Source organism: Monomorium pharaonis, chromosome 3 (assembly GCF_013373865.1).
Source record: "Monomorium pharaonis isolate MP-MQ-018 chromosome 3, ASM1337386v2, whole genome shotgun sequence".
In the NCBI taxonomy this organism is placed as follows: domain Eukaryota; kingdom Metazoa; phylum Arthropoda; class Insecta; order Hymenoptera; family Formicidae; genus Monomorium; species Monomorium pharaonis.
This window is the reverse complement of record NC_050469.1, coordinates 17,010,942-17,022,787: the sequence shown is the minus strand read 5'-3', so window position 1 is coordinate 17,022,787 and position 11,846 is coordinate 17,010,942. Positions and strand designations below refer to the sequence as shown.

Here is an 11,846-nt window from a genome sequence, read left to right as displayed (position 1 = left end):
AACGTAATCATGTTTGTTAATTAAAAAATAATTTCCAAAAAATATAATTTTACAAATATATTAGGAAACGTAATATAAAAAATTTAAATTTAAGATGATTTTACTTATCTTGTACGACTTTCTTTATTCTGTGCAGATAATTCAATATGTCATTGTAATAATTATTATATTTGTGTCATAGAATAATGTTATATTCCGGTTTATCCTCCATTTTTTTTGTCTATAATTTTTAATTATAAATTTTCAATATTTTACATTGATCTTTTATATTTTAATATTTTTTAAATTTTGATATTAATTTAATGTAGCTTGGACAATTTTTAAAGGACAATTATAAAACATGACCGTAAAAAAGGACTACGTAACAGACTCGAGACATCATTAATTTCTTATTTTTGATTCAAAATATATTCTGTATAATTCTGTAAAATATATTTGACAAGCATGTAATATATACATATCTTGAAAGGACTAATTAAGAAAAATATATAATGTTTTATGTATTGACACACAAATATAAATTACACAAAAACGATTGAAACATGTGGATTGCCTGCAAATTATTATAAACACAAAGGTTTTTCAAAAAAAAAGATTAAATACAAATATGAAATTACATATTTCTCACTGAGAGATAAAAGTCAAAATAATAAGAACCTTTCTTGTGACGTTTTTTTCGATATTTATTTGTTATAAAAAGATTTATGATGACAAAATATACATTTCTATGAAATACACCTCGTTTTTTTTTGTTCATTTCTTAGTAAAAAAATTTTTAAAGTAAAAAACATTACTTTTTATCAAAAAATGTTAAATATATTTTTTTAATAAAAATTTATTTAAATACGGCGAAATAAAAGTTAAATTTCTAGCAAATAAATAATTTATTTTTACATTAGATGCAATCTCTTTAAATAAGACGTATTTAAAAAAATATGTATTTTAGAAGAATATTTCACAGAATATTTTGTAGAAAAGTTTATTTCATTTTCACAAACAAATTTTATAATAAATAAATATCGAAAAAGGTAATAAAAAATATTTAAGTCTCAATAGTTTGACATCTTTTTCTCTTTGTATGGAAATTAATGTTCTATATGTCTAACGTCTAATACTAATTAATTTTTACAATAATATTTTTACAATAATAACTAACATTAAAAATATAATAAGCAATTTATTTTATTTTGTCTTATTTATTGTATTTAATTTTTTAAAAATTTACTTTATTTTTTAAAATTAAAATTATTCCGATAAAAGAATCTTACATCTGGTTTTACTTTTAGTGTTAATTTAATTTATTTTATTTATTTTATTCAAACTAAAAAATTTATTTTAATAAAATGAAATTAATTTTATACTTCCATAAAATTGCGTATAATTTCATAATGCACACACTTCTAACAGTAACTAACTAGAAATATGTAGGAATAAAGCTCTAAAATTTTTTTTAATTTTCTATAACAGAAAATTATTACCGCAGTATAAACACAATTTTAGAAATTATTAATTATAATATATTTTAAAACTTTCATTATTAAATGGCTCGTGCTACAGCTTGTACTGTATTCTGTATCGTTATAGTAGTATATATATACACCATAAAGGAAACGGACTGTCTTGTGTGCCGGTCTTATCTACTGGGCGGACTGTTTCGTGGCGCGAATTGTTACCGACGTAACGCGTTTGCACAAAACGACAACACGCGAGGAAGACGTTCACGTTGTAACGTGTGTCAGATCTCACGTGCAGAATAAATAACTGAGTAAATCAGTGAAGTGATATATATAGTGTAAATAATGAGTGAGACGTATAAGCGGAAGTATTTGCCACTTTCTCGTCGTCGACTTTATACAAAGAGAGGCTGAGTACAAAGGTTAGTATCTATTATTATGTTCTATGAAGGAATTATTTTAACACCATAAGCCCAGATAGTCAAATGAAGGCAACGTGTTTTCATTTTGCTGTAACTTATTCCCTATTAATTTCATCAAACTAAAGCCAAGGTGTTTCCTCAAACTGTCTGTTGTTCTGACATCATGTAAAATTCTTCATTAGAATTCAACAAACTGGAGGCAAGTTGTCAACATGCATGCACAATTTGCTGTCAATGTGACCAGTTTATTATTCCTCAATGCATGCACTTACAATTTCATAGGACGGAATTAATAAACCGATCTTAAGTTCAAGAATTGTTTTAAGTATAGCTTCGAGCCGACTTGAGACTTACTTAACCAATGAAATAACAACATTGACGTCTCAAGGTCGTGCTAAGATGAGTCTTGAATAAGATTCGACTATGAATACCGGCCATAAACTCATGAAGGTTATGTGCCCTCCTGATGCTAACTTTGTTCCACGATGACAGCAAATTGTGGGCAAGTTCACAACATACATGCAGTAATTTGCCCGATATGCTCAATTTCGCTTGGCTATCTGGGAGTGTGAAAATTATTATATAGCGTATGTTATCTCATTTTCGTCCGTATGAAAAAAAAATAGTAAATGTAATTAGCAACTTTAAATGTGTATGTGTGTGAACCTGGCGTATTATTTCCTGAAAACTTATTAATTACTTAGGCCGGTATTCATAGTCGGGTCTGTTGTAAGCCGATTACAACCATATCTATTAAAATTGCGACACGCATCTTTCGAAAAACGTTGCAAGAAGCACCTCTTTCGAAAGACGCACAAGAATCCGCCGGGAAGTCCCAATTAACTTTCGTGAGATTACAACAGCGCACTCGGAAGCAGTTCGTATCGCCCTAGAAATAGGCCCTACGCTGCAAAAGCACACCGCAAGGCTACCGCGTTCCAATGTCAAAACGCTTAGCCTCGCGGAAGCTACCGATGCGGAAGCCCGGTCACTGGCCCCCGAAATTGCGCCAGATATCATAATATATAAACGCGACCACGCCGTGACCGAGCGGAGAGTATCATAACAACGACCGAGCATCGTCGCATACCGTAAACCTTATCGCGAGTGTTACGTGACATCAACACAGCTGATTGTAAGCGCAAGAGAAGGAAATAAAAGACAACGAACAAGCAAGCAAGAAGCGTCTTCTTTTCTCTCATACACCGAGCCGAACCTTCACCCTTTGGGTCCTAACCCTTCAGGCAGGACGAATCCCAACTACCGACGGGAAAAAATTCCCAAAACGAGCAAACGCTCACAACAGGTCTTATATTTAAGATCATCTTTAAGTACTGTCTTAAGGGGATACTAAACTGCTCTGTTTTATCACTAATTTTTTGGACACCGAAATCTTTTTATTGATTGCATGGAATTGAAAATTTTTCTCCAAAATTAAAGTACAGATAGTAACGCGGTGCGCTGCAATCAATTTCATATGAAAAACGAAAAAAAGTTAGAAAATTATAGTTTTGTTATCGACTTCTGTAGTTGACTTGTGAAAACATTTCCTGCGTATAAAAGTTTTAGACTTTGTACGTATAAAATAAGCATGAGGCGCACTTGGCATTTCAGCAAAGAACAATACTGTGCTTTTAGAATGAGCCTAGGAACTTTAGAAAAAAAGTTTTCCGTGTTTAAAGAAATCCTATCTGTTTTATTGACAGAATTGTACAATTTGTTCCAAAATCCTTCTTTACAATTAAAGTATAGACGATAACAGTGTGCGGAATACATAAACTTTAATTTTGGAGGATTTCTAAATCTATAAAAGAAATACATACAAAATTTTGTTAATGACGTGCCTAAATGACTACATTATTGACCTCGATCAAGTTTGACGAGCAGTTTAGCATCCCCTTAAGATGCCATCAGCCAATCACAAAGCCATATTAGCATCTGGTCTTCAGAGGAAGAGAAATTCACTTGGAGCTGGTGTACTTGGTGACAGCCTTGGTGCCTTCACTCACGGCGTGCTTCGCAAGTTCTCCAGGTAGCAAAAGTCTGACGGCAGTCTGGATCTCCCGAGAGGTGATCGTTGAGCGTTTGTTGTAGTGAGCCAAACGCGACGCCTCGGCGGCGATGCGCTCGAAGACATCGTTCACGAAGCTATTCATAATGCTCATAGCCTTGCTGAAGATACCGGTGTCCGGGTGAACTTGCTTCAATACTTTGTAGATGTAGATAGCATAGCTCTCCTTCCTCTTCCTCTTCTTCTTCTTGTCGGTCTTGCTGATATTCTTCTGGGCCTTACCGGCCTTTTTCACAGCTTTGCCACTCGCTTTTGGGGGCATGATGATGCTTCAGATTTTCGTAGAACGCCGTGTAGCAACTGCTAAGACGGAACTTCGAAAAGATATTGCTTGAGACGATCTTGAAATAAAATTCAACTATGAATACCAGCCATAGAGTTCTGTTCTTATTTTCAATAATTATATAATTCCTTATAAATTGCATAAATAGTTTTGTTCAAGCAAAAAGTGTCCTAGTATAAAGTGAAACACAAGACTAACAAAACGTCTTATGTTCCATGTGACGAAAACTTTTGTCACATGGAAACTATTTATGCAATTTATAAGGAATTATATAATTATTGAAAATAAGAACAGAACTCTGAGTAATGTTTTCACAAAATAATACGCCAGGTTCACACACACATACACATTCAAAGTTGCTAATTACATTTACTATTTTTTTAAAAGTAGCTTTCTCAGTAATCTAAAGATATGTTACTGTTTAGGTCAAAAATATAATAATTATAAAATACCCCAAATAAATTAAAATTAATATATATTATATTTAAAAAATTTTGCAGGCGACGGTTAATAAAGCAGTTGCAAACAATTCTGGAAGATGGTAATAGTATTGAAACAAACAATACTGAAAATCAATCTCTCCATTGTCAGGAGTCAATAAATCGAACTACTCCCGACGTGATAGATTTGGAGAATGCAACTGAAAAAATATCAAACGTAACAATACTAATCAAAGAAAGTAAATACGAAAAAGTCGACAATAGCGAAAATGACGACGTATTTGTTGTTGACAACACAGGTGTTCTGGATAAAGGTGCTATCCAAGAGAACTTACCTGAAGGTCGTCGCATTGTCGATCTACGTTTCGTATTGAAGGAAGTACGCAGGTCCTATGTTGAACATAAACTAGGAATAAATTGCTCGTTTAATGATTGGATACCTGTGAAGTTCCATTACCGTGGGTTATTGACGCAAGTATTTTACAAGTGTAAAATGTGTCATTATGAAACCAGCATTTGGTCAGAACCCACGGAATCTGACAAGCTAGATATTAATACAGCTGCTGTTTCCGCAACGATTACAGCTGGGATTGGTTATTCAACGCTGCAAGAGATGTGTGCAGGCATGAATATTTCTTGCATGTCTGAAGTCACTTATATTAAATATCAAGAAAAAGTTTTCGAAAATTTTCAAGAAACTGCCTTGGAAAATATGAAAAAGGCAGGCGAGATTGAAAAACAACTAGCAATAGAGAATAATGAAATAATAGATGGAAAGGGACTCATAGCTGTTGTTGCGGATAGCAGTTGGAATAAGAGATCGTACGGTAAAGGTTACGATTCCCTTTTCGGTGTGGGTATAATACTTGGCTACCGAACACGAAAAGTTCTCTACATGAGCGTTTTCAATAAATATTGCTCGCAATGTGACTATGATGAGCGAAATGGTTGTGAACCAAAAATTCATAAGTGCTTTAAAAATTTTGATCGCAATATAAGTTCCACACGTGGAAAGCGATGCTATTGCACAAGGTTTAAACTGTAGTATTGAAATGCATGAATTAGTTTACAAAACACTTATCGCCGATGGCGACCAGTAGTGTATATAAAAGCATAAGAGACAACCCAGTGAACACAGTAATATAGCAGCAGTGTAACAGCAATGTAACCGAATATAACAGGTTACGTTACTCTGAAATTACACGTAACTTACATGTAAGTTACAATTTCCGACTCAGCAATATAACATGTTATAATTACATGTTATCTAACCGTTACACAACAGTTACAGTAAAGAAAAATAAAATAAAATAAAAATTTCCTTTTTTTAAAATTATTTTTATCAACAGCACATACTACATTTAGAATGAATTTTTATTAATTAATTAAATTTAAATTATGTTATTTTTTATTTTATTCTTACTTGCCGCTGCTAGGTTTGAACCCGGGACCTTAGGATTACGACCTTGTATTCTACCTGCTACGCCAATTTGACTCATCGATATGGGTACTTGTTATTGTCTACATATACCCATATGTAAACTGACGCGACTATATTATTTTTTATAAAAGCAATTAAATTTTGCAAAACATATTAAAAATAAATAGCATTAATTTATTTACTTATTAATTTCATTGTTAAATTTATCTTTTTCCATAACCTTAATAATTTGATGGAAATTGCGATCTATTTAGCATTAATCTTTGAAGCGTTCAAATGATTAATTAGATGGTTAACTATATAGATCATAATTCTAAGAAAAATTGAATAGTATACATTTATTATTCTGTTTTTGTTCAGCACATGATGAATTTAGATTTTGTGCATTTTTTGTGCGCAGTAATTGTAGACAAACCGTTATTTTAAAAAACATTATCTTTATAATAATTTTTTTTATTATCAAATAGATCTGTCATTTAGGATGTTATAAAATGTTGTCTGATTTCTGAGTCAACTATGACGCATCGTTCCGTAATAACATTGATACGAACGTGTTATGTTACGATTATACAATTTTTGTTGAATAACTGTAACGCCAAAACGATGTATAACAGCTATATCACTTGCGTATAACAAATATTACGTAACAGGTTATTTCCATGTTATATAGCACCTACATATCACAAGAATAACAATGTTAAATTACATGTAACTTCCATGTTATATTGCCGCTATAAAATGTGTTCATTGGGAATGATCCATATCGCAAACTGATGAACAGTTGAAAAAGTAGAATGCAATAATTATATGTTTCGCAATTTCGATAAAAAAATGGATATCGTGAGTGCAATGACTCAATCGAAAACGAAAAAAAGATCTGGTTTTATTGAGACAAGAAAAATCGATAAAAAATATAAGCAAAAAATTCGAGAGGAGGTGATACAAGCAGCTTCTTTGCAAAGAGAAAAAGACCGACCTCAGCATGAGAAGGTGAGGGAATTACAATTCGACATATTGAACATTCCCAGCCACGTGTACGGTGAGCATAAACGATGTAAGGAACGTGATCGTGAATGCAAAATTGACCGTGAAACGGAAATAAATTATGTTCCGCATTTGAAATTACACGGTTTCTATCAAAAAATTATGGATGCTATCAAGTATCTAAGTATTAACGCCGATAGCTTGCTATGAAACGTAACTAATAATCCTGCAGAAGCGTATCATTCCAATATCTGCAAAGTACTGGGTAGAGAGCGTATATTTTTTGGCGCACGAGGTTCTTACAACGCCAGAATTGCAGGATCAGTTCTGCAACACAATACACAGCAAGTTCTTACAGAACTGTATCAAGGTATGGATAAAATTGTTCCTGTAATGGTTGAAAAGTTAGAAAAACGACGACAAATAAAAGTTACAAGAATCAGGGAATCTCGAAAAACAGATGGGAGGAAAAGGAAATGGAAACAAGAATCAAAAACAGATTGTCATTATGGCCCCCAATCACAAAAACCAGATCTTCCAGATGACGTTTTTGAACAATTTCGGGAAAAACATATAGAAAAACTTACCGAAAATGCAAAAAAATGGAAGCAAATCGAACGAGATACGATAGAACAGAGTGAATCCGAAATTTGGTTAGCATTGAGACGTGAAATGTTGACAGCATCCAATTTTGGAATTGTATGCCTTATGAGACCGACAACTTCTTGCGCATTGACAGTCAAGAATATTTTGTACCCTTCCGTAGTTGACACCGCAGGTATGAAGTATGGTCGCGAAAACGAAAAAGAAGCCATAAAAGTCTTGGCGACAAAATTGAACAAAGATATACAACCTTGCGGATTATTTATTGATTATAAAAACCCATGCCTTGGTGCTTCTCCTGATGGTCTCATAGAAGAAAATGGTCTGGTAGAAATTAAATGCCCTTTGTCTGCAGAACAATTGACAGCGGAAGAAGCCATAAAGACATTACCCGCTCTAAAAGGCATATTTGCTAAAAAAAATCAGGAGGAAATTAATCGGAATCACCGATTTTATTATCAAATCCAGGGTCAATTAAACATTACGCGGCGAGAATATTGCATTTTAGCGATATGGACACCAAAAAGTATAAAATTAGTGCATGTTAATAGAGATGCTACTTTTTGGAGTAATAAAATGTTGCCTGCCTTATTGCGCTTCTATAATGAATGCATGTTACCAGAAATCTTGGACAGTCGCCATAATAGACACATGCCTATCAGGAATCCGACATATATTTTAGAAGCGCAAGCAGAAGCGGCAAAAAAAATTCATATTCGGACGGAAAATATTCCGCAAAATACAATACAAAATGAAGATATTCTAAAAGAAAAAAAAATAAAACGTGATTTTTCATCCACAGAAAAATCAAATAATGCTGCAGTAAATATAGAAGATGATGACTGCGTGATTGTCAGTTTTACTAAAGAGATGCAAAATAAAACTGACAAGCAAATGGCAAGTGTAAAAAAATACTTAGATGAAGAAATTCCTCTCATCTCAGATATAAAAAAAAAATGTCTTGCCAATAAACAGCAGATTAGATGACGTTTCCTTAGCACAATTTTTACGCGTTGTAAGAGAAACATCTCAATTTGAAACACAAAATGTGCTATATATAGCTTTTCCCGATATGATTGAAGCTAGTCAAAGCAATAAAAGCTTACAAATCATAGGCGGAAATTGTAGCGATCACTGGCGATGTATTTTTTTTGATGGTAATAAACTTCATGTGTATGATAGTTTACCCAACTGCACATATGAAAGATTGGTAGCCGAAGAAAAGAATTATATACATCGTCGTTACCCTAAAATAAGTCAAAATGACATTATATATGAAAAAGTTCAAATCCAACCTGATGGCACAAGTTGTGGAATTTATGCAGCAGCTTTTGCCACAACTGTAGCATTAGGAGATAGTCCTTGTAATAAAAAATATTCCAAGGATGTAAAATGTATGAGACAACATTTTATCAGAATTATCGAGAATAATAAACTTATGCCTTTTCCCAGCATATAAACGTGTGGGCTTGTAAAATTATTACAACTTGATACGTTTACTTTGATACTTGAAGCGTCTACTTAGACGGTACTGGTAAAATTGATAATACCTGATGCGTCTATTTTGACAGCATTGATAAAATTGTTGTAAAAATGTACATTTTAAGCGGAGAAACAAAGAAATGTTGGTTGTGTTTCACGGGACTGGGCGATGGAGGGGCCTATTCCATTAGTATAAAATTAACAATACTTTATGCATCTATTTAGACGGTACTGGTAAAATTGATAATACCTGATGCGTCTATTTTGATAGCATTGATAAAATTGTTTAAAAAATGTACATTTTAAAGCGGAGAAACAAAGAAATGTTGATTGTGTTTCACGGGACTGGGCAATGGAGGGGCCCATTCCATTAGTATAAAATTAACAATACTTTATGCGTCTATTTAGACGGTACTGGTAAAATTAATAATAATGCGTTTATTTAGACAATAACGGAATAATTACTAACAATTTGTTTATTTAGATGGTACTGGTCAAAATTATTAAAACTAGATGCGTCTGTTTAAAATATTTTGATTAACGTAAGATAAATGTTTTAAACTTTAACAAAAAATTTTTTTATACCAATGAAGCACAATTAATTTTTTATACGCACTGTATCCAAAATAAAAGAAAAAATATAATGAACGGTCTTATCCATACTTTTTACACAACGTAAGAAAAATGGTCATAAAATTTTAATTACTAATAAATTTTTAATTATTGTTTTAGTTTCTGATATAGATCAAGATGAATTTGATAGCTGAATTCTAGATAAAATTAATTAATAGTGCCGAAACCAAAAAGGGAAAAATATATAGAAAAAAAATATAAAGAGAATAATATAACGCGCGTTATTTTTATGACCATTTTTCTTACGTTGTGTAAAAAGTATAGATGGGACCAACCGTTCATTATATTTTTTCTTTTATATTATAATATGTATAATGTTTAATAAAGCAAAAACACAGGCGCTCGATTCTTGAATTCATTCGCAAGAGAAACGTATTCGCAAATTCTGTTCTTACAGAAAAGTTGGTAATTTATTGGCTATCGTATGGCTTTTAACCAATAAACTTGCAACTTTTCTGTTAGAACGAGTATTTGCGTAAACGTTTTTCTTGCGAATGAATTCAAGAATCGAGCATCTGTGTTTTTGCTTTATTATCGTCGTGTATATTTTTAAATAATTTTTAAATAAATTAACATTTGTAGCAAATCAACGCAGCTGTTAGGAGGGAAATGCAAAAGGAAAGGAAAAAAGCGTACGCTGTTGGAACGTACGGACAACATGGTTCTGCGTACGTTTCATCAGCGTACGCTTCAACAGGATACGCAGCACCACCGCCGCCTCCACTGTCATATCCGCTGCCTCCACCGTCGTACCTACCACCGCCGCCTCCACCGTCGTATCCGCCGCCTCCAGTGTCGTATCCGCCTCCAATGTATCCGTATTATTATCGCGGTTATTATTAAAAGATATGTAATTTTTTTATAAATAAAAATTTTTAATTGAATACGTCCTGAGGCTCGATTCTTGAAGTCATTCGCAAGAAAAACGTTTACGCAAATACTCGTTCTAACAGAAAAGTTGCAAGTTTATTGGTTAAAAGCCATACGATAGCCAATAAATTTTCAACTTTTCTGTAAGAACAGAATTTGCGAATTCAAGAATCGAGCACGTGTTTTTGCTTTATTATACACATTATTATATACATTGAGTGCGTTCGGGGAGACGCTATTAGCGCTACCAGCATCAGTCCATCTTCATTACTCATTAAAAGTAGAACAAGGATAAACTAATGCTGATAGCGCTAATAACGTCTCCCTGAACGCACCCATCATTCACATAATAAAATTATTATGAAACAACCAACATTTCTTTGTTTCTCCGCTAAAACAATTTTATCAATTGTAGAATAGATTCTTTCTTCCGTGTTATGGCTCAAGCGGTTCGAGCTCTTCCTTTGACGCGGTCTCATTTGCATAATTTAAAAAATTAATATCTTGATTATTTGTAAACCAAACCCAACTTAACCTAACCCAAGATCTAATCAAAGACGATGTTGGATTTTTATGTTTATCTCGATTTTTTTTACATTTTTATGAATATTGAGCCACATGGGCTGCGGTCCACTTGACGCTACAAATGCTTTAAAGCGTTTTTGACCAATCGAAACAAAGATTTTTACAAATTAACCAATCAAAGACTGCTTCGAAACGTTTGTAGCATCAAGTGGACCGTAGCCATGGTCAGGGACACCTTGTAGATTTACATGTTTACATGCTACTATCTAGCTGTAGCTGAGTGAGCAGAATAAGAAGAGTAAGGGTCGCTTCACACTGTACTGCGGATGATTACCTACCAATCTACGGATTCGGGTTAGATTTCCGGCGCACTTTTTTTTTTATTTACAATCTGCAAAAAAGTTTTATTGACGTAAGACAAGATTTATAAATTTTTGTAAATTTTTCCTGTATAAAATAATTTTTTTTTCTATTCCAATAAAGCTCAATTATTATGTATTTTGCGATTATTTTTTTATACGTATCGTATCCGAAATAAAAGGGACAAATATAACGCTATTTCAATGACACAATTTTCTTTTGCATTGTGTAAAAGGTATGGAACGGACGAACCATTCGTACGGTTGTGACCGGAAGTG

At 32.9% G+C, this 11,846-nt stretch overlaps 1 protein-coding gene across 1 annotated transcript; it reads right to left on the bottom strand.

Annotated features, from left to right (window-relative positions):
- Positions 1 to 3,820: 3,820 nt before the first annotated feature.
- LOC118644917 (histone H2B-like) lies at positions 3,821 to 4,349 on the bottom strand. Its single transcript, XM_036284785.1, has one exon. The coding sequence runs from the start codon at positions 4,207 to 4,209 to the stop codon at positions 3,838 to 3,840; it is 372 nt and encodes a 123-aa protein (XP_036140678.1). The 5' UTR covers positions 4,210 to 4,349; the 3' UTR covers positions 3,821 to 3,837.
- Positions 4,350 to 11,846: the final 7,497 nt, after the last annotated feature.

Coding starts and splice junctions, on each gene's coding strand:
- LOC118644917 (XM_036284785.1), bottom strand. CDS start 4,209: ATGCCCCCAAAAGCGAGTGGCAAAGCTGTGAAAAAGGCCGGTAAGGCC.